The sequence below is a fragment of the Vicugna pacos genome, chromosome 27, assembly GCF_048564905.1.
Source record: "Vicugna pacos chromosome 27, VicPac4, whole genome shotgun sequence".
Lineage (NCBI taxonomy): Eukaryota > Metazoa > Chordata > Mammalia > Artiodactyla > Camelidae > Vicugna > Vicugna pacos.
The window spans coordinates 23,092,391-23,115,590 of NC_133013.1; the positions used below are offsets into that span (position 1 = coordinate 23,092,391).

General features: G+C 42.8%; 1 protein-coding gene across 3 annotated transcripts; it reads left to right on the forward strand.

Annotated features, from left to right (window-relative positions):
- Positions 1 to 7,119: 7,119 nt before the first annotated feature.
- On the forward strand, positions 7,120 to 23,108 carry IDH3A (isocitrate dehydrogenase (NAD(+)) 3 catalytic subunit alpha). 3 transcript variants are annotated; one of them, XM_031691754.2, is made up of 11 exons: positions 7,120 to 7,242; positions 11,173 to 11,235; positions 13,535 to 13,618; positions 15,178 to 15,292; positions 15,709 to 15,896; positions 16,360 to 16,493; positions 17,190 to 17,292; positions 17,396 to 17,460; positions 18,415 to 18,499; positions 18,960 to 19,112; positions 21,573 to 23,108. In XM_031691754.2, exons 1-11 carry the CDS (start codon positions 7,216 to 7,218, stop codon positions 21,654 to 21,656), a joined length of 1,101 nt encoding a protein of 366 aa, XP_031547614.2. In that variant the 5' UTR covers positions 7,120 to 7,215; the 3' UTR covers positions 21,657 to 23,108. The 3 variants fall into 3 exon arrangements, with proteins under 3 accessions (XP_031547614.2, XP_072807018.1, XP_072807019.1); XM_072950918.1 differs by having other exon boundaries at positions 7,183 to 7,242; positions 13,560 to 13,618; XM_072950917.1 differs by lacking the exon at positions 13,535 to 13,618.
- Positions 23,109 to 23,200: the final 92 nt, after the last annotated feature.

Below are 23,200 nucleotides of genomic sequence, written 5' to 3' on the forward strand. Positions count from 1 at the left end.
GTACATTTATAGTGGACAGCCGTGGGAAAGAAGGCAAGATGTGTGACGATTCAGAGAATGTGGAGTTTTAGAGGAGAGACAGGCCTTTCTAAGATTCTCTCCATGTGTACTTCCCCTTTCTCCCACATTAGAGGTGGGGACACTGAAACCCTCTCCAAACCACACAGTCACTATTAACAAACATCTTAGATTCCCCTATTGCCCATGAATAGGCCAGAGTTCTGTGCCTTCAGATCCTGTTCTGATACATTCTTTCACAAATGCTGACATGCTGCTCATCTGCATGCCAAGTGTTTCAGGCAAAAAAGCCAGAACTTCTACAAAGAGGACTGGATTTTCAGTTCTGGGAGTCCCTCCTCTCACAGGTGATAGATAGTAGCAACCAGCCTGACTGGAATATTCTCTCAACAATTCTTCTTTGATCGCTATTGTCATTGCCCTAAATGAGGCCTTCTGTCTTGTGCTATTACAACAGTGCTGTGAGGAGGAGCATAGCATGCAATTTCCAAGTTTCAGGTAAGAAACCCAGGGCTCAGAGAGGCAAAGTGACTTGCCCAGTGCCACCCAGCTGGGAAGGGGCAAAGCAAGACTCTCACTTCATTCTCTGATTCCAAATCATGCTTCTGCTGCTCCCAGATGTTGGGTGTGGTCCCTGAGAAAGACAGGGTGTGTGTTTGTTTGAGGGGAAGGTGGACAGAGAGAGAAGCAGCACTGATTACCCATCCTGCACCCAGGATTATGTGGGATGCTTTACATTTACTGAATATGATTATTCCGTGAATACCTCTTATATCTATAGAGTTTGACATTATTGTCCCATCTCACAGATGAAACAGCTTCAGAAAAAGTGACTTGCCCAAGGTCATGCAGACGGTGATGGGCGGATTTAAATCTGGGCCCTGGCTTTCTTTGATCACACTGTCTAGGGGCAAGGGAACATATGGTTACCACTATTTAAAGCAGGCCAACTCCTAGTCAGTTGCAGGATTTGTAAATGATGTAACATCAGAAGGTAGCAATAAGGGGTAGTTTGAGGAGGCCACAGTGGTGCCTGGCACTTTGCAAAATTTGGAAGGAAAACAAGAGGGATATATGCTACAAAATGTCCAAGGAGTGAACTTGATAGGAGGTAAAGGGTCTGAGGAAATATAATAAAACATTGATTTCTTTCCTTCTTTCCAAGGTCCTTCCTCCTCACTAGCTGCTATTCTTTGTGCTGAAATGTCATTGATCTGCAAGTTGTTAGTCTAGGATTTAGAATCTAAGTAAAGCTTGATGGTAGAGATGTAGTGCTCTGGGCCCAAGGCCTGGGCGAGAACATCTCCTACAGTAAATTTTCCCTCTAGCAGCTCCACGGGCCCCCTCACCAGTCCCACCCTCAAATCTTTTGCTAACCTACCTCTAATTGTTTTTCAGCTTCAGGCCACCTTCTGGTATGACCTGCTACCTTTCCTGGCTTATCTGAGTCTTATCTTACGGGCAATTCAAACCTCATTCCTCCCTGAAGTCTTATCTTTGCTTAGAGAGCACTTATCTTAGGCCTGTCTCCTGACATAGCAGCTGTTTATATCCTGGGAGCTTCTACTCTGGTCTCCTCATCTCATACACACGTGTATATGTCTCACAGCCCCTTATTTGGCCTGGCCTCTGTCCTGGCACTGAATGGCTTGTCTTAAACTTTCCTATATCTCCAGCATTTTACATATTGTAGATTCTTCACGAATATTCGGTAGATGAATGAATATGTAGCCTGTGCCTATCTTTTTTGGAGGAGGAGTATTATTTCCTGTCAAATACTAAGAGGTTATTCAAAATATTTATTAAAGTGGGGGGGGGCGGTTCCTATCTGACCGTGTTGAGAACCACTCTAAAGTCCTAGAGGGCAGGGACCTCCCCTCCCCTGTGTCACTGCTTCCTCCCCTGTGCCTAGCCGTGGGCCTGGAATATAGCAGATGCACAGAAGACCTTTTTTGAATGAGTGATGAAGGAGTTTTGAGGGTGACATCATAGTTTAGGTTTTGGCAGCCAACTGGGCAGGTGATGGGGCCCTTGGCTGAGATGGGGAACAGCAGAGAGGGCAGTTTAGGGGCGAGAGTGATGAGTCTGGTTTTCAGTGTGGAAGTCTGGAGAGGCCTGGAATGGGGCAGTGGCTCTGAAGGCCCAGACTGCCCTCCCAGTGCCACTGAAGGGTGGGAAGTACAGTCAGTGGCAGTTCATCTGTTTGATCAGTAAACATTGCAAGTGTCTCCGCGCAGGATGGACAGACCAGCAGGGGCCGAGAGGCTCACAGTATAGTGTGTGCCTCCTCTTGGGGTGATTTTGTGTACCTGCCTGGGCCCTCAGAGGGTGGGGCTCCTCTGAGGTAGGGGATGGGACCCCATCTCTGGGCCCGACCTGATAGAGTGGTCAGCAAGGTACTCCTTTCTGCTTCCCAGGTGGGATGCTGCCCAATTCATGAATCGTTGTCAAAAGCCAGCTAGATCTTCAAATCTACTCAGATGAACTTTGTATTTTGGTGGCATGATTAATTAGAGCTTGGAATTTTCAGTCTTGCTCCCCATTCTCTTGGGAAGAGAGAAGGGCTGGAAATGGAGTTTATGATCCAGCATGCCTATGTGATGAAGCCTCCATATAAATTCCGAAAGTGTGGGGTTTGCAGTTTCCAGGTCGGTGACCACATCCATGTACCAGGAAGATGAAGCACCCCAAATCCACAGGGACAGAATCTCCTGTGCTCGGGACCTGTATCCTTTAATAAAGTGGTAAATGTACGGAAGTGTTTCCCGGAGTTCTGAGAAGGTGCTCTAGCAAACTAGTTAAAACTGAAGAGGAGGTGGTGGGAACCTGAGATTTAAAGCCCACGGGTCAGAAGCAAAGGTGACCACCTGGACTTGTGACTGGTGTCTCAAGTTGGGTGGGAGCAGTCTTGTGGGACTGAGCCCTTAACCTGTGGGATCTGATGCTATCTCCACGTATATAGTATCAGAACTGAGTTAAATTGTAGGACCCCTAGATGGTGTCACAGAGAATTTGGTGACCCAAAGTGTCAGAAGTACTGTGAGTGTGTAGTAGTGTGAGAGTTAAGGAGAGACACAGGAGGAGAACTGAGCTTTTTCCAAAACACATGGATAAATCTTGAAAACATTTGATTTGGAAGTGAAAGAAGCCAGTCACAAAAAGAGCACAAATTGTATAATCCCATTTATATGAAATGCCCAGTGTAGGCAAAAGCATAGAGACATAAAGTAGATTGGTGGTTGCCAGGGACTGGAGTGGTGGGGGGAAGAGGAGTGGCTGAGGGAGAAAGCCATGTAGGAGAGCATTCCAAGCATTGGGAACAGCAAGTGCAAAGGCTCTGAGGTGGAGCAGGTGTGGTCTGATCAAAGAACAGCAAGGAGGCAAGTGTACCTAGAAGAGAGTGATGAAGGGGACAATGATAAGAGATGGCAAAAGAGAGGGGGTAGCAAGACCAGATGATGTAGGGCCTCATGGGCCAGTGTCAGAACGTTGGCTTTTACTTGGAGAGAGATGGGATGTCACCGCTATTTTGAGCAAAGGAAGGTGTATTTGTCTTATGTTTTAACAGAATCCCTAAGGGAGGAGGTGGACTGTAAGAAGGCAAGGGTGGAAGCAGGGAGACCAGTTTAGAGTCATTGCATTAATTCAGGCAGAGAGATGCCTCTGGCTTGGACCAGGGTGGAAGCAGTGGAGGTGGGAAGAAGTCTCCAATTCTCTATCTATCTTGAAAACCAAGCTGACCTTCAAGTCTTGTGATCTGAGCAACTGGGAGATGGGAGCTGGATTTTATTGAGTGAAGGAAGACTATGAGAAGAGGTAGTTCCCCTGCTAGTCTTTGCTCACATATAGAAAGAAGTTATAGCAGAGAATAGAAAACATTTTAAATTTTGATATATTTGTTTCATGAACATTAAACCATAAACACCAAGATACTAAAGAGTCTTCATCATGATCGCTTTTGAGGATTCTATGGTGTTCCATTCAATTCATTTACCCTAAATTACATAACCACTTCCTCTTAATTATCTATGTTTCTGTTTTTTTAAATTATAGCTAATCCTATAGTAAATATCTTTGTGTGGATGGCTTTTTCTTTGTGGATTTTTCTTAGGAGATTTCTCAAGGGATTTGATTCTCAGGAATGGATTTACTAGGTGAAAGAGCAAGAACATTTAATAGCTTGTGAGAAACACTGCCAAACTGTTTTCCAAAAAGACTGTCACAGTTTATAAGGTCTGTCAAAGCTATGGCAGTTTCACCATAAGTTAGATAGTATAGGATATTAGCACTTTATTTAGACTTTCTAATAAAAGGGGTAAAAGCTTATGATTAAAAAAATTTTGCATGTACTTGATAATGGTTAAGGTTAGACATTCTACAAGTTTCTGTATTTGTGTTTCTTTGTGAAATGATGGTTCAGGTCCTTTGCCCATTTATTTACTAAAGTCTTAATATTTAGGGGAATAAACTAAGGAACCTCTGTTGAAATCAATTTGTATTTCTTTCATAAAAAAATTTTTAATGCCTTTGGTTTCTGAATAATTATATTCCTATTTTGCTGATTCATTAATTTAAAAATTGCCATCTTGATTAAAATTTTTTCTTAGACTGAAGCACACCTGGATTGGATAGTGTTGGAGTCACCAATAAGGGCTTACCTTCTAGGTCCTTCTCCTGAGTGGCAAAGTCTTCCCACCATCTGGTCCAAACATCCCTCACTGATGGGATCTCTGGACACTACGAATTGCAAGGGGCAGGACAAACAGGCTTTCCAGAAGAGGGTGACCTGATGTTGGAGGAACTCTGAAGCCTGGGGATTCTGGAGCCTGTGAATGGACTCAGGGAAAAGGTCCCAGCTGAGGGTAAGGTAGCTTTCTCTCTCCTTGACATCCCTCCAGCTGCTCCAGAGTCAGGGAGCACCTTGTTGAGGGAGTTGGACTGGGAAACCTCTGAGATCCTTTCAGTCCCAAGAACTTCAGCTTCTGAGGATTCCACACTTTCCTGCCTCAAAGTCTTTGCTGGCCCTGGTCCCTTCTCATGGCCCTCTTTTACCTCTTCAAGAACTGATTCAAATGCCATCTCCGTAGTGGAATCTTCCCTAATCAGCACCCTCCAACCACCCCCACCCCAAACTAGAGCACCTGTCACTGGCTGATTTTCTTTTGTTTCTCCCTCACTAGACTTGGAGGGCAGGGCTGGGGCTTATTTCTTTGTCCTCACAGTGCATCTGCACAGTGGATCTGAGAGGGACTCCTCTTGCAAAGCCTTTCTTGAGTTGACTGACCCCGTCCCCAGGGGAAGCTTAGCAGTTGGGAGAACTGCCCTGGTAATTAGGGGGCATCCTAGTGTAACGCTGGCATCATTGCTTACTAGCTGTACCTCAGTTTCCTCATGGAGTTATTTGTGAAGATTAAATGGACTCTAGAAAAAGCCATGTAGCCTTTGTTTTGCAATCACTGAGCAGCAAGTACTCTTGTTGTATGAGTCCATGTTCCAGAAACAAAGACATAATAGATTGTCTCTGGGCTTGAGGGAGATCTCAGTGGTTCACAGCAGAAGAAAATATGATAAGGTTCCTGGAAGAGGTGAGAACCAGGTGCTAGGGGGCTCTGAGTAGGGAGAAGGGACATGAGGATTAGTCTTGGGGGGCTTCCCAAAGGAACAAACATCTGAGCTGAGTCTTGACAAGTGGCTGGAATTTCAACAGGTGGAAGTGGAGCAAGAGGGCACTCAGGCATGAGTGTGGGGTGGGTAGAATGTGGGGAGCATTTGGGGGCTGGCCAGGAGCCCTATTCGGCTGGTGCTCCAGGACTTTGGGGCTGGAAGGAGAGGTAGGAAATAATGGCTGAAAAAAGATAGTCGTGAGAGATGAATGCAAGAGAGAGCCAGGAGGTTTTAGAGCCCAGATGGGCCCTGGTCAGAGCTGTGAGTGACAGAGAGGACTGTGTAGAGAAAGGACTAGAAGGGACAGGTTGGCTGGTGAGGCAAATGTCTGGGCATGAAATAAATGGCTAAGCCTGAGGGAGGAAAGGGGCAGTAGTGGGGAGGGGGTGGAGGGGGACTGTGGAGAACATTTCCGGGTGGGAATGCCAGAGCCTGTTGAGAGGAAAGGCCAAGGGGAAGGGATTGATGAGATCCCTCTATCCTGACAAGGCCACAGACTCAGCTGCACTTAATTATGTTACCTCATGAAAGCCTTAGCCATCACTTCTGCCCTTAATTCACCACCTCTCTGGGTGGAGGGGTAGCTCCTCTCGGGATAGAGACTTTTCCAGGCTGGGGTGGGGGAGACTTGGTCTAAATCGCCCTGGAACTCAGCTAGGGGACTCGTGATCAGTAGAGCTTCAGGACAGTCCTGCCGAGGAGAGGATGAGGAGGAAGGTGAGAATGGGTGTTATTTCCTCAGGGAGGCCTTCTCTGGCCTCTCTGTTAGATTTGAGTCAGGTCCCCTGATTTTGCCTTCTTATAGCTCCTTGCACTTTCGCGTCTTGGCACTTCTCACAGTTTTAAATGACATGTTTGTGTGATACTTGACTGGTGCCTTTCTATCCTACTGGAGTGTAAGCTCCAGCACTTAGAACTGTGCCTGGCACCTAGCTGGCACTCAAAAATATTTGTAGAGCTATAAAGACGGAAAGCAGATCGGTAGTCTCTGGGACCTGGGATTGTGGTGATGATGGTACAACTAAACCATCGAAATTAGTGAGTTAATTTTATGGTATGAGTTATACCTCAATAAAAAAGGCTGTTCAAAAAAATAAATCTTTGTGGGACGAGTAAATGACCAATCTCCCTCCCTGAGACTGTAAACTCCGCGAGAGAAGCTCTGTTCCCCAAGTCAGACGAATAATTGACATCTAGTAGGCGCAGGACAAACATCCCACCAGAACAGTGACTCTATGAATGAACGAAGGAGGAGGAGAAGAAAGACCCTTACCGGAGATCCCGGTCCGCGGCTTCCGGGTCGCGGCTCTGCCCTGGGCTCCGCCCACCGCCGCGAGACGAGCCAGGCGATTGGCCAGCGGAGCCAGTGGATGTCCAGGGCGCGGTGGAGGAGCGAGGTGGGAGAATCCTCTAGGCGGGCCCGCGGGGCGGGGTCTCCGAGGGGCGGGGCCAGGAGGGAGCGGGCTCTGGGCACGGGTCGCGCGGCTGCGCACTAGTGCCGTCGCTGTCGCCGCGGTGAGAGGAGGGGACGCGATGGCTGGACCGGCGTGGATCTCCAAGGTGGGCGCCCCGCAGGCCTACGTGTGGCGGGCGGGCCGCGCGTGCTGAGCGGGGGCAGGCGCGCGGGCCCGGATGGGGAGGCGACGGCGCGCGGCCGGCCTGCGACAGTAAGCGAGCCAGTCCTGGCCGCCGGTGCGCCTCGCTCCGTGGCCCGCGTGCTGCGTGTAGGCAGCCCTGCTCCCGGAAGGTCGTGCCTGAGGCGGGGATAGCATCAAGGTCAAGGCGCCAGGCGCCGGTCCTGCTCCCGGTGAGACCTCGGTGCTGCCGCCCGCGGACCCCAGGCCTCTCGCGGAGCTGGGGAATGTCACGGAGCCGCCGCCCGGGCTCTGCCATCCCGGCCGCTTCCTAGGCTGCGGTGCTGCAGCCTGCTGATGGCGCGGAGAGTACCCCCTGCACGGCCCGCGCCTCCTCTCGGGTCTGCTTGGGCCCTGGATGGGAAGCCTCCCGGCCTCGGGCACGTGCGTTGGGCTTGCGAGGTTTACCCAGGTGAGGGAATCCCGAGGTCGTTTTCCTGCCAGATTTTTTTCCGCCTTGGAGCTCTTCCCAGTCTGCTCTTGTAGCTGTCACCCCTTCAGAAGACACTGGGCTCCTTGCACCTTGGAGTTGCCATTTGAACCCTCGGAGAGGTAGACCAGCAGCGCCTTCCTTTGACCTTTTATTGGTGAGGATCCTGCGATCTGGGGGCTTTAGCTTTCCTTGACAGCTCAGATGCCAAAATTGGAAAGGGTTTCAGACCATCTCTGCAATTCCTTGGTTCCTCAGTGGAACTAACAGTGCCTGAAAACGTAATTGCTCAAGGTCACACAGGAAGTCGGTACCAAAACTGAAGAGGAACCTAGGTGTCTGGATGTTCTCAGTTGCAGGTCCCATTCTATCTGCTCTGTGGTCAAGGTCAAACAACAAATTATAGGCGGAGGGGAAAGTAGGCCCTCAGCTCTCCTGTTGCTCTTAAAGAATGATCCCCTAGTAACCTACTATAAGCGATTTGATTTTTTTCTATTAAACTTGATGCTGTATTTCTCCTTTGTTTTCAGTTTAAAGCAAGGTCCACATGTACTGTTATTTAGTGGAAAGAGGTCTACACTGGCATTTAGGAGTCTTAGGTTTAAATCCTGGCTGTACCTCTAATGGGTTGTGTGACCCTGAGCAAATTACTTAACATCGCTGAGCCTTAATAAACCCATCTGTAAACTATACTTACTTCACAGAGTTGTTTGAGGATTGAATAACGTAATGTGAAAGCATCTAATGCATGCAGAGGGAACTCAAAAATCTGAAGCTTTCCTAGCTGTCAGTATACTTAACTTGCATTTTTCAAGTAGACAATTGGGCATCAGTAGCTGGGTTTTATTCAGTAAGTGGGTTCTGCTTTGTTACCTTCTTTAAACCTGGATTTGTGTGTGATGGTAACTTATTTCACATTTGCCCCTGAAGGTAAAGCAACGTCTGTGTCATTGTCTAAACAAAAGTCAATACTTTAATCACTGAACTTACACTTAACACCTAATCATCTTTGGTAGGTACATTAAGATTTCAGAATGAGAGATTAAACAGCTCGCAAATGTGCCAGTAAATTTTCTTTGCCTTTAATTTGGTCTACAAGAAAAAAAAAAAACACCGAGTAGGGATTCAGAAGGTGTTGGGTTGTAGATTCAGAGGGTGAGGTTCTCCTCTGACATGGACTCCCTGTGTGACCTTTGACAGTCATTTGACTTCTGGGCTAGTTTCTCCTTTTAGGGACTGGAGCAGAATGTTCTGAGGCTGAGGCCCCAGGATGATGGGAATGCTGGGCTGGCTGTGGGTTTCAGTCACAGCACGTCCTCTGTTGGTTTCCATTTAAGGGTTTATTTGAAAAAAAAAAATCTGCGCGTAATTTTTTATTCCTAAAAAAATTTCTTTATTTAGAGAAAATAGTGGGTTTCTAAAGACCTTTCTGGCTGTAAAATACTATATTTATAATAAGGCAATTTCCCATCAGCAAGCTTTTATTGAATGAGGGCCTGCCATGCATTCACCACTGTAGTTACATGTTTTTAAGTTGGAGTCTGAAGGTAAAAAAGGAAATGAGGCACTATGGATAAAGACAGCCGAGGATCTGAAGTCAGAAGTTCAGTCCGTACTATCTGAGCCTGGCCTTAATCTCCTTATCTGAAATAAGGTTTTATAAAAATAAAATGATGCAGTATATGTACAAGTACATTATAAAGGGGAATACAGTCTGTGCTTTAAAAAATCTTAAAGTTCTGGGTCATTCCGGTAATTGAGATGCAGTACTACCTTATTCTAAAATCACAAAGGAGAGATGTCAAACATGGAAAAACTGATTGTTAGAGAAAATCATTGCAAGGATTAAAGCTATTTGCTGGAGTGGGAACTCTGATAGAGAGATGATTGAGGCTGCCCTCAGTTTTTCCAAAAATATTCTGAGCACCTACTATGAGCCAGGCACTGTTCTAGGTACTGGAGATAGAACAATGAACAAAACATGAAAATCTTTGCCTTGTGGATTTACTTCTTAAATCAGTTATTTTGGTTGGGTCTTTTGTCATAAAGATATGGGCCTGTTTTGAGTGAATGTTTTTTCTCCCTTTTTTGGGGGGTATAACTTAGCCTTTAAGTGGTCTTAAATGGTCTCCCTTCCTATAGTCCATTTGCTGGTGGATAAATCGTATTCTAGGATTAAGTTTTTCACCAGTGCTTTTGGCATAGCGTATTTTTTTGGGTGTTGCCCTTTTATTTTCAGTTTGGAGAGATGACTAAATGCCAAGTTAAAGGATACTTTTCATTCATACCTACTTGGCTGTTGGTTGATGTCTCTTTAGTAGATGCCAGTATTACAGTAATGGTTCTGGACTTGAAAGAACTGTCCCCCAAAAGGAGGACTAAGACAGGGTATAACAAGTATATCTTTGCTCATGTATCTAGCATGGAAAAAAGTTACCTTTAAAACTTTTGATGAATTTTAATTCCTTTGGTCTATGTACCCAATTTCTTTGGTATGTTCTGTTTGTTATATATAATGTAATATGATTTTGTACCAGTTTTCAAGGACTGAATTATTAAAGTTCAAAATAACCTTTTAAAATTTGTATTTCTGGTGTGTGGTAGTGTTAAATGGGAAGAAAACATTACCAGTGGTAACATCTTGGGGTAGTGGGATTAGTAGGTCACGTTTCTTCCCTGTCCCAGCAATTAATAATCATGACCATGTTACCTCTATTATTGGAAGAAATAGATAATGTATTTAAAATCTTCATTTTGTATGACACAGGTGTCAAAATGGTATTAAATAAATTTCGTTAGATTTTTATTATAAAGTGTATTTTCTTAATATCCACGGGGGAAGAATGACCATACTGCGTAATTGTATGAACACTGGACTAGGAGTCAGGAGACCTGGATTCTGGTCTCTGTGTGGTCACCCTGGACCTTAGGCAAGTCCCTACTCTTTGGACCCACTGTCTCCACTGTATAATGAGTGAGTTGGGCTCTGGGATTTATAAGGACCCTGCCAGCTCTTAAAATCAGTAATAGTTTAAAAAAAATTAGTGATAGTTTTCTTAGACTGTATGTTACTTCCAAATTGACCCAGTGGTCAAGAATGTTGACATAAAACCTTCCAGATCATCTCAGAAAAATCTGGTGTTTGAACTAAAAAAGTAGAGTTTTATTCTACCTTGACTGACTTTGAAAGTACATATATAGTACTTCAATTCTCAGAGCAAAGGTAAACTGAATATTTTGGTTTTCAAATCTGAGAGAGCTTGCTACATGGAGATAATACACAAGAAAAATATTCCTGGGAAGTTCCTGAATACATCTGTGCAAGCTTGCAGCGTTATCATTCGTCAGAAATGGATTCAGCTCTACCTTTTGACTACATGTGGCTTAATTCCGTGCATAACATTTCTTTGTTGATGTTAAATGTAGGTCTCTCGGCTGCTGGGGGCATTCCACAACCAAAACCAGGTGACCAGAGGTTTTGCTGGTGGTGTGAGTATAATTACGTCTTTTAATTTTTCCTTTTAGAAGTTTCTCAAGAAAGATGCTCTGACACATTAATTATATAGCATTGAATCAAGACTTATTTAAAATTAGGGAGAATTGGCCATATTCAAATTATTGGTGAACATGCATAAATCTACCAGATCACTTGCACATTTAAAAGAACTGCGTTATAGCTGGCTAAGTAAGCCAGTCACATTAATATCTTGAAGGAGGCTTGTTAAAAATAGATAGAAACTACCCTGGAGCCTGTTACTTTATTTCACAATCTCATTTGGTTAAGACAGTTTTTTCAAAAGTAGTACAAGTTGAGAGAAAATTGTTGAGAAGCTTCAAAACCTGCTTTGCATTTTTATTTTGTGAGCTTCCCTGAAAACAGTAGATTGATCATCGATTAGGAACGCCTCAAACATCTATAAGCCTTGTAGGCTTATCTGTACCTTCTTTACGTAGTCTGTAGGCTAGCGCGTTAACGGATCATGTGTTTCTCATTAAATCTGCTGCTTTTAGAGTTCCCAGCATTAGAGTTCTGTGCTTTAAAAGCTGATACCACACTGTTAGAGCATTCTAAGACTGTGGGTCAGTGACTTCGTATATGTTTTTATTTTACCCTCTTCTTACAGAATCTGATTTGGATTTCAAAATTCCTATACTCCCATGTAACATCTTATTCTATGAGGGATTTATAAGACTATAGTACATCTTTTTTCATTGACTTTCTATATTGTGAAAGTAAAGTAGATTTTCCTGGTGGCTTGATTGACATTTGTTGTTACATTTTGGGAGGACAGGAAGAATAAGCCCAAAGAGGTTCTTCTGGCTCTGCTTTTGCTGCAGAAGATGCAGAATGAGGCTTGCATTTCAAATTCAAAGACAATTAAGCTAGCATTTCAAACACATTCTGAAAGCTAACAAGATGATCGTTGCTCTCTGCTATTATTTAATTTTCAGGCTATCCATTAGAAAAAAAAAATATATATATATATTAGCCTGGTGGTGAGGGGGTTATACTTGAAAGAAATAAGGAGAGAAACTAATTTTAAAAAAGATTTCTTTGGGGGGAGGGTATAGCTCAAGTAGTAGAGTGCATGCTTAGCATGCATGAGGTCCTGGGTTCAATCCCCAGTACCTCCTCTAAGAATAAATAAATAAGTAAACCTAACTGCCTCCTCCCACTAAAACAAACAAATAAAAAATATTTCTTCAGAGGGGTGGATATAGCTCAGTGGTGGAGTGCATGCTTAGCATGCACGAAGTCCTGGGTTCAATCTCCAGTACCTCCATTAAAAAAAAAAAAAGATTTCTTCAGTCATACAGAAAAATTGAGAAATAATTAGTCCACCTGCTTAGGGAGTACTGCTGAAAGGCGAAGGACCAGGGAAACTTGAATCAGTTTTTAAAAATGTGCAGGGACCATCGTCTGGGCCCAACTTCTAGGTAGGGGAGAGTCCCCAAATGATTACATGTGTAGTTTCCAAACGGAAGTCTTCACTTAAATCTTCTCATCATTTCCCTTTATACATTTCATTTCTGTTTGAAATGCTGGCTTAATTTTGTTTGAACATTTGAAATAAATCATTGATGTTACATTGTAAGTACTGTCATTCTGACTGTGACTCAGACTTTGCAGGTATGATCACATAATACTATTTTTGTTGGTTCCAAATAAACTTTACTAAGCTTATTTAAATCGCTTTTGCCATTAGTCAGCTAGTTTTAAGAGGAACTCAGGAAAATGGAGACTCCCTTGATATGAAGTCTGATTTTCTCTGAGTGTCAGATCGACCTCAGTGTGCTCTGGAAAGTGCCTGAAAGTGTTTTGTAAGACTGAACAAGTTGCATGAGAAACCGAACTCTCCAGGACGCCGGTGGAGAGGAAGCACTTGCCTTCACGAGAAACCCTCTAAATTTTAGTAAGAAAACATTATTGAAGGTTTTTGCTCTCTTCGGTTTTACAGACTTGAATCAGTTGGTCTCTTTGTGGTTTATCTGAAAAGAAATACTAATTCAGAAGTGTACTTGGTAGCTTAGTTTATTTTTGTTTTATCTAAAGAGCATCACTTAAGTTCTTTTTAAAACCTCTGAGATCAGGTAAAGAGTAGAGTTATGGAGTTTCTTGCTTCTTGCATCCACTTTGATGAGCCCTTGGGAGGTAGGTCTGTTTTCTTAAAGGAATTGGGGCCTTCTTGAGACCCCCCATAAACTGGATTTCTTTGTCTATGATGGTTTTTTTTTAACCTTCAAAAATCAATACTTACTGTCTTCTTTGATGGTTTCTTGTATTCAGGTTAAGACAGTAACTTTAATTCCAGGAGATGGTATTGGCCCAGAAATTTCAGCTGCAGTTATGAAGATTTTTGATGCTGCCAAAGTAAGTGGGCTTAAATAATACTTGTGGTCATTGTAGAAAGTTTTCTTTGCCAGCTGGAGTCTGTGAGCTCTTAGGATGCATTGTTCACATTTGCATGGAGTTGGTAAGGTCTGGTGTTAATCTTCACAGATCCTGACGTTCACAGCGCTGTTTGCTGCTGTCGTTGTCTGACCTATTTTTAGGCTACCGCGTTGGCATCAGTTATGATATAAAGTCATCCAAACAGTGCTGTGATCTTCGGCGACGTTTGAACTTTGCTTGGTTTTAAGGTCTTTAAGCCCTTGCAATTCACCTGTCTACCTCATTCTGCCTTCCTGCCAAAAAAAGAGCATAGAATTGACATTTCAAGAAACGATATAGGAGACTTTGAAAGATTCTCTCTTTTTTTTTTTTCTGGTGTAGTAATATCAAATATGGGGTGTTATTATCCAAACAGCCCAGCCTTCAGTGAAGGTAGATATTTTAAAATACTTTTGTTTTGAGAATTTAGGAAACTTGGATTTTGCTTGACATGATGCTCTATTGTTGCTATTTTTAGCTGTTGGGTGAAGTAATGCATAAGATTAAATCAGTTGTGGTTATGATACCAGCAGCTGTAAGTCGAGGAATTTAATTTACTTAAATGAAACATACATTGCTTTTCTATATGAGTTTCTAATTAAAACTCCTACAGAGGAAATGATGCTTAGACAGTAGCATTGCCCTGTGCACTGAAATATGATCACCCACCCAGATGTTGGCTCCTTGTGAACAAGGACCAAGTCTTGCTCTGTGTCCCTGTTCTGAGTGCGAGCCCAGTCAGCTGTCAGGCGTGTGTGTACACATTGTAGGGTGGAGGTGGAAAGAAAAGATGACACTGGTTTATACCTTAAAACTGTTGTCTTCATAAGTTATGTATGTCTTTTTTCTTAACAGCTTTATTGAGATTTAATTCATATACTGTACAACTCACCCATGTAAAGTATACATTTCAATTCAGTGGTTTGTAGTACATTCCCAGGATTGTGCAACTGTCACTACAGCCTAATTTTAGAACATTTTCACCACCCAAAGAGAAACCCTGTACTCATTAGCAGTCATTCCCCATCGCCCTTATCTCTCTCATCCTACCCACTAACCCTTTTGTCTCTGTAGATTTGCCTATTCTGGACATTCCATATAAGTAGAATCTAATAGTGATGTGGTCTTTTATCATTGGCTCTTTTCACTTAGCAAAATGTTTTCAAAGTTCATCCATGTATCAGTACTATGTAACGCCTCTGTAAATATTTCTCTGCTCCTTATGATAGTCTAATTGTAGCAACATGAAGAGTCATGAAGAAAAGAAGTGGGCAGGTGGCAGCTAGGAGTGTTGGCTGGACCAGGGTAGCGTGGAGAATCCCTCTGGGCATGCTAGAGAATGACATTCCTTCTTGCGTGCCAGGAGCCTTCTGGACCTGTGCTGTGTATGCTTTCACCAGTTGCATCCAAAGTTGAAGAAGTTTGTTTATAACTGTGGTGTGAATGTCAGTCACGTGTAAGTCTTTCCAGTTCACTGTGCTCTGTGGTGTGGCATCTAGGCACCTATTCAGTGGGAGGAGCGGAATGTCACTGCCATTCAAGGACCAGGAGGAAAGTGGATGATCCCTCCAGAAGCCAAAGAGTCCATGGATAAGAACAAGATGGGCTTGAAAGGTAGCACTGAAGTGGGGCATGGTGGTTCTGATTGATTTCTGCTACAGGTGTTGTCTGTTTTGAAGGTTTATGCATTTAAGCTTAATGAGGCCTGACTGTTGAAGTAAAAGCCACCCTTTTATGAAGCAGCTTACTTATAGTAGGATACTTTGTTTTACATCTTGGGACATATTTTCTCCAGTAAAAAAAATTAAAGTATTACTGGCCAGTGTCAAATGAAAGTGTATATATTTATCTTTACCTAGATTTATCTTCCGCATAGTTTTTACATTTTTATGATTTTAATTCGTACAAATACTAGCATGTGCCAGATTCAAATTCAGCACAGCTGTAAACCTTATCTACTTGTGTTTATAAAGAAAAAAAAAAGGCCAGAATGTATCCTGTTGTCATCTGGGTGTCCTTCTTTATTACAGGCCCTTTAAAGACCCCAATAGCAGCTGGTCACCCCTCTATGAATTTATTGCTGCGTAAAACATTTGACCTTTACGCAAATGTGCGACCGTGTGTCTCAATTGAAGGCTATAAAACCCCTTATACGGATGTAAATATTGTCACCATTCGAGAGAACACAGAAGGAGAATACAGTGGAATTGAGCATGTGGTATGTTCATTTTGGAGATTTTTTTTCATTCTTAGTTGGGTTGCTTTCTGTGCACTTTGGACAGTTCTTCAAATTCCCAGTTGAAAATGTGTCCCAAAGATAGGACTCTGAGGACTTGTGGGTGTTGGTCTGGTCCCAGGCTCTGGCTGCCAGTGCTCATGGAGAGGCCCCAGGGGGAGGGGTGTGGTGGTTCAGGACCCGGCTTGGGAACATGCCCTCTGTTTGAAGTTTGAATCCTCAGCTTCACAGGTGTGCTCTTGGGCGGGTGACCATCTCCGCACCTGCTTTTCCTCGTCAGTGCAGTGGGACTTATAATCCCTAGCTCACAGGGCCCAGGGGAACGCTGTTAACCCCACTGACATACCAGATGCATGCTAGCCTGGTATTTGCCTACACACCGCCAGTAGTGTAGGACCGGGCTGCTGCCACACCCTTGCAGCGAGGCAGCACTCCTCTCTTTCAGATCGTGGATGGAGTTGTGCAGAGTATCAAGCTCATCACCGAGGCGGCCAGCAAGCGCATCGCGGAGTTTGCCTTTGAGTACGCGCGGAACAATCACCGGAGCAACGTCACGGCCGTGCACAAGGCCAACATCATGTGAGTCCCTGTGGGGCGCGCGCCGTCCGGCTTCGTAGGGGGCCCGCAACGACGGGGCTTTCCTTTCCTCTCTCCAGCTTAATGACTGTTTCCTGGTAGGTCTGAAAAATGGCCTTGTGGCCAGTCAGAAGGTCAGGCATTTCTCCTAGTTAATGTGCTTTACTGGGTGAGTGAGGAGCAAATTTGGAGGGAACAGGAATTCAGGTCCCAGAAGCCTGAAGAGGGACTGAGAATTATGAGAGAAGGAAGCAGGAGACTCTGGATTTAAATTCTCCTCTTCCTTCATCTATTAAAGGCCAACTCAATGTATAAAGAAGCAGGTTTCTCAACCTGGGAGAAATGTTGAGCATGTGAAACAGTAAAACCACTTAAATAACTGAATAAGTTAACCTTCTAAGGCGATTTTAACATTTTCTTATTAAGAGATATTTCTTAATTCTTGCTGGATAACACTATAAAAATATAGTCTTTATTATAATCAAACTATTTATGTTTTTTTACCCTTTTGTGCATCCAGAGTATCCTAAAACATTTTCAATTTGCATTTTACTAACTGCCAAAAAAATAATTTTACTGTAATTGAAATCAGACGTCTTGGCTTCTGGAACTTACATTTCTTGAACTTTACTTCTCTGATTTGATCCCTTTCTTTCTGCAAGTCTTTGCTTTCAATAATTTTTATTTGATTAAATACAGGCGAATGTCAGATGGGCTTTTTCTGCAAAAATGCAGGGAAGTTGCAGAAAACTGTAAAGATATTAAATTTAATGAGATGTACCTTGATACAGTATGTTTGAATGTAAGTATATATTCACACCTACCTGCTCCTTTTTGTGGTGTATAGTGTGTACATGTGGGGCACAGGTTTGGATTGCTAAATGCACAAATGCCTTTTTTTGTAGATGGTCCAAGATCCATCCCAGTTTGATGTTCTCGTGATGCCAAATTTGTATGGAGACATCCTCAGGTCAGTCTGGCTGCACCCGTTATTTATAAATGTCCTAAAATAAATTGTGGCTTAAGAATTTTAATCAAATGTTATAAAATATAGCATTTGTTACAAGGTATGAGTTGAATTCTAACAATGCAGATGATGATACCAATGGTTGCGTGTTGGGTGGATTATTCCTTCATCTGTTTGCCCACCTGGCTCTGGTTCTTGACCATTAGTTCCCTCTTCCCATTTTACTGGTTGGTTGATTGATTTCACTGGTTTGTTGTGTATAACTAGGTAGGTTGGTGGTCATTTTTACAAATTTTTCATAACTTTTATCATAATTTCAGACTTACAGAAAAGTTGCAAGAATAGTACAAAGAATTCCTGTGTCCTCGGCACCCATGTTCATCAGATGTTGTCATTTTACTAAACTCACTTAATTCCCCTTTTGCTTTCTCTTCTCTCCCTTCCACTCCCTTCCTGCTTCTCCCTCCTCCTTTTTCCATCTTCCTCTCTCTTTGTCTGTACACACATACACATGGTGGTGGCCAGATGGTGCTTTTCTAAGTCTGTCATTCCTTCTAATTTATTAGTTGGCATTCTACTGTAAGGAAAAGCTTTCCCTTCTCTCTTGTTTACTTACTTATCTGTATCAGTTTGGATTCACGGTTTCTATTTTATTCAGTGGTTACATCCATCACTGTTTATATTGATGTAACAATTATATTGATGTCCTGAGGTGGCCAGCGGGGTCCCTCTGAGCTGTCTCGGTGTCCTCTTGATACAGCCCACTACTTGTTGTCTGGCACCGTTTGGTGCTTCAGGCTCATCGTGTATTTTCCTAACTGTAGTCCTGGAATCAGCCACTTCTCCAAGGAGCCCTGGTTCCTTTTAGTGGAGAATGGTATTTAAAGACGAACGTCTGGTGCTAGGTGAGGTGTTTTGTTTTTCAAAATGTCCTTTAAAATGCTTTTCTGCCCCCAGTGACCTGTGTGCGGGATTGATTGGAGGTCTTGGTGTGACACCAAGTGGCAACATCGGAGCCAACGGGGTTGCGATCTTCGAGTCGGTAAGGACCCTCGTGACTCCTGAAGCAGAATTCAAGTCAGAATGGCCTGAGAATCCAGGAGGGGTTATCTGCAGATATGTGTTTTGACTCTTGAGTTTTCTAGTTGTCAAAAGAAAATGATGCTTTTTTGAGTTTTTTTTTTAATATAAGCTTGGTTTATTCAATCATTTTCCTCTTATTTCTTTTGTATCCTTACTATTAATTATGTGCCCTTTCTCAGTTTAAGTATTTTACTGTAAGTTGACTGGATAAGATTTAGTCCATATTTTTGCACTTGAAAATTTTTTTACTTTAGCTCTTTACTTTTCTGAGGCTTTTTTTCCTACGATCTGTGTCTAGTAGCTATTCAGTAAGTTAAGTATATTCCATTGGTGAGGAAAGCTGATTAAGACCCCAGCTTCCCTGGAAGATGGCTGTGTTCCCATCTCCCTCCTGACTGCGCTGCTCTCCACCCATGCAGGTTCACGGGACCGCCCCGGACATCGCTGGCAAGGACATGGCCAACCCCACGGCCCTGCTGCTCAGCGCCGTGATGATGCTGCGCCACATGGGGCTTTTTGATCATGCGGCAAAGATTGAGACTGCGTGTTTTGCTACGATTAAGGATGGGAAGGTATCGGTAATCTTGCCATACTTGTGTGGGGTAAAATGCAGCTCCTTCCTGGGTTTTATCTATGAAGGAACAGATGATGGTTCTTCTCAAGGGGGCTGAAGGATTGGATGTCAAACAGGCATTCTGAGCTTGGCCTCCCTGAGTGAACTTGGGGCGTGTGGGCATTTTCTGAAGGGAGGAACCACATTATTCAGAAAAGGGTTGGGGAGCGCTGATGTAGACACAGCAGTGTGGGCGGAAGGGCAGTGCTGTGGGCGTCAGAGCCAGTTCCAGCCTCATCGTCCTGCTGTCAGTCGTGTGACCTGCGCCAAGTCCATTACTCTTTCTCCCGACAGATACCTGTTGTGTATGTTATAAGGTATGAAGGGTATAATGAGGAATAAAGGAAGGTCTCGGGCCTCAAGGAGCTTGGAATCTAGTGGCGGATACAGATGTGTCTGTCATACAGTGTGTTACAGCTGACACTATGTGCATCTGTTATACAGGTGTAATACAGGAGTTTTATAAACGCAATAATGACTGATGGCAATCGAATACTTACATGGTTTTATGTTCTTTATATCATGTCAGCAAATCTTCTCTACTACTCTGTGAAATAGATACTATAATTCCTCTTTAGAGATGAAGAGGCACAGAGGAATTAAGTAAATTTGTCCAAGGTCTCACAGCTCCGAAGTGGCAAAGTTGGGGTTCATACCCAGTCTGGCTCTTACCCGACAAGCATCACTGTTGCCATGAGCAGCTGTGGCCCACACAAGGGGTGTGATGGATTACTCTGAAAGTGAGAGGGGATCAGAGGAGGTCATGGCTCCATGAGGCTGGGCCTGCAAGCTGATTCCTAATATGAGGTCTCTTCCTTTTTTAAAAAAGTTGTAGTAAAATGCATAATATAAAATCGACCATTTTAATAATTTGGAAGTGTCCTGTCCAGTAGTATTCAGTACTTTCACATTGTTGTGCAACCTTCACCACCATCCATCCCTAGACTTTTTCATTTTCCTAAACTGAAATTGTCCCCATCACTCAAGAAGGATTCCCCATTTTCCCAGCCGCTGGCAACCACCATTCTACTATCCTTCTCTGTGAATTTGACTCCTCTAGGTACCCCATGTAAATGGAATCATGTAATATTTATCCTTTTGTAACTGGCTTATTTCACTTAGCGTAATGTCTTCAAGGTTGGCTCCTTCCAAAAAAATCCTATAATTTGAAATTCTTATGGGCAAATACAAGAAATCTAAGCTTGCTTTTTAAACAACCTTATAGTCATATTGAAGGGCATATGGTTATGTATTTTTTTTTATTCTGATGCTGTATCTGAGAAGCTACTCTGTAGAGCCCAGCAGAGCGGTGCCTAAGTTACACAGTAGGCCCTTAAAATTGTGTCAGATGCAGTGGGACAAAATAATTAAATATATTGAGTTCTGTTTGGGAGTAAAGAGAGCATAAGCTGGTAGAAAACAGAGTGGCTAAATGGGAGAATTTCTTTCCTAAAGAGGGAAGTCTAAGAGTTAGTGATTTAAATGCCATTTGCAGCAACATGGATGGACCTAGAGATCGTCATTCTAAGTGAAGTAAGCCAGAAAGAAAAATACCATATGATATAACTTAGATGTGGAATCTAAAAAAAAAAAACCCACAAAATGAACTTATTTACAAAACAGAAACAGACTCACATAGAAAACAAACTTACGGTTACCCAGGGGGAAGTGGGTGGGAAGGGATAAATCAGGAGTTCCAGATTTGCAGATACTATTATATATAAAATAGATAAACCAACAAGTTGATACTGTATAGCACAGGGAACTATATTCAATATCTTGTAGTAACCTATAGTGAAAAAGAATATGAAAAGGAATATATGTATGTGTACGTATGACTGAACTATTATGCTGTACACCAGAAATTGATACAACATTGTAAACTGATTATACTTCAATTAAAAAAGAAAATTGATATGAATATACTAAAATTTAAAAAAAAGAAAAAAGTATTAGTGATTTAAATAATTCCTTAGTATTTGTTTCCCAGCTCCCAAAATAGGTCAAAATCTTAAGTTTTTTAAACTTTAAAAATTCCGCAAGGGATTTATGAACCCTCTTGTTTAGATTTGCTGTCATCTAAATGTCCATAATCAAATGTTTCCTTAAGGTCTGTTGTATGAACGGAGGGGAGGTTTTAGAAAGCCCCCTTCCCCCCCGCCCGCGTCCCTTCGTAGCGAGAGCATCTTGCTCTTTCCGAGTGTCTTTGGGTACACTATCAAACTGGCTTCTCCAAGTTCTCCTGGGGTGGGTAGATGGTGGTGGGGTGGGTCTCACTTTGAAAGGAGAAACTAAATAAAAGAACAGGCAGGTAACTCGCTCAGCTGGTATCACACTGAGGTCTTTAAATAAAAACATCCTTGCTTGCTTGGGTTTAACACGTGGGTACCTTTTTATCTTTGCTTTTTCTTTTTCTTAGAGCTTAACTAAAGATTTGGGAGGCAATGCAAAATGTTCAGACTTCACAGAAGAAATCTGTCGCCGAGTAAAAGATTTAGATTAAGGCTTCTACAAACGGTATTCGCATCAGTAGCTTTAACGGACGCCTCATCAGCCTGTATTAGGATACCTCCCATTATGTATGTATTTGTTGCTTGTTTCTTGACAGAATACGTTTTTAGACATGGCCTTTTCTTAACAAAATCTGTGCAAAGGATGCAAGTAATGTCGCTAGAAGACCTGCTTTCAAAGGACTTTTTCCAAGTGCTTATTTATTAAATATCTATCTGGTATACATTTTTTTTGTAAACTCTAAATGGACTGTATCATTTGCCACTGTTAACCATTTTACACTTCAGTTAAAACAGTTTTTCTTCAACTGTAAATATCATGATACAGAGTTAATAAGAGAAAACATCTAACTTTTTAAAGAAAAACCTTGATTCCCTTGGTTTATGAAAAATATAATGGAAATAAAACAGAATATTAACATGATAGCACAAGATGATATTCTTATAAAACTAAACTGGCACAAGACAACTTTCCTGGGAAAGTTTACATTAAAAACAGTTAATGTGGTGTATTTCTTAGTGATATGGAAGGTAAAGACTGATTTGTCCTTTACATGAATTACTGAGTATGAATAAAGACTCCCAATTGAGGAATATATACTGAGAGATATAATTTTTGTTAATAAGATATGGACAATATATTGGGTACTAAGACACAAATGCATTGGGTGTTCAATTATTTTCTTGAGATTTACTATTCTTGGCGAGAGCTTTTAATGAAGTGAAGCGGTGGTAGTTCCTTTTCACTGGACGTACATCAAGCATCATGTGTAACACAGCCCTCGAGCCCTGTGTGGACACAGAGTTGGACGTGGGAGCTGACTGCTGTGTGCGATCACTGCCGCAGCATGTCCGGAAATGGACCACACCCCAGCTGATAACTGCTACAAGGCCTGACCACATAAATTTTGGCTGCATTTAAGGAACCTGGGATGCTGGCTATTAATCTTATATTTCAGTAGCTACTCCTTCCCCAAAGCACCAAGTCACTCCCCTCTGCCTCAGCACCAGTAAGAAATGAGATGCAGATTCAGCCTGAGTTGATTCACAAAATCCTGCCACACCGGGGCTTGGCTCAGCTTTTGACCTTTGGGCATCTCCTCTCCATCCCTCCTCCATTCCGTCCTCCTGGCATGTCTTTTCTTTAATCTCCAGACACTAAGGCACTATTTTCATGAACCCTTTGGCCCAACACCAAAGGCGACTCTTGGCCTCCCTGACCCTTGTGTAACACCGCAAACCTGTGACTCTGCATAGCGTACCCTGGTCACAAGGGCTTAACAACAACAAACATTCCTGTCTGGGTCCTTTTTCAGTCTTGTAACCAGACTTACAATCTTATATGTATTTTACTTTGTTCAAATGGCTGCTTCTGTTTTATTGGATTGTGCTAATTATCAGTATTTCTTGGGTTTACCCTAATAAAGAATTCCCAGACTGATGGAGACGAACGCATTCTCTACCTGTTTCCCATTTAGATGCCTCTGGTCATTTTGGCTCAGCTTACTCCTAAGAATGGCTGCTTAAAGTATTCAGA

Bases quoted from the DNA above. Each gene is read 5' to 3' on its own strand.
- IDH3A (XM_031691754.2), top strand. From the start codon at position 7,216: ATGGCTGGACCGGCGTGGATCTCCAAG. The intron at 16,494-17,189 runs GTGAGTCCCTGT...GATTAAATACAG, and splicing joins GTGCACAAGGCCAACATCAT to GCGAATGTCAGATGGGCTTT. The intron at 17,293-17,395 runs GTAAGTATATAT...CTTTTTTTGTAG, and splicing joins TTGATACAGTATGTTTGAAT to ATGGTCCAAGATCCATCCCA.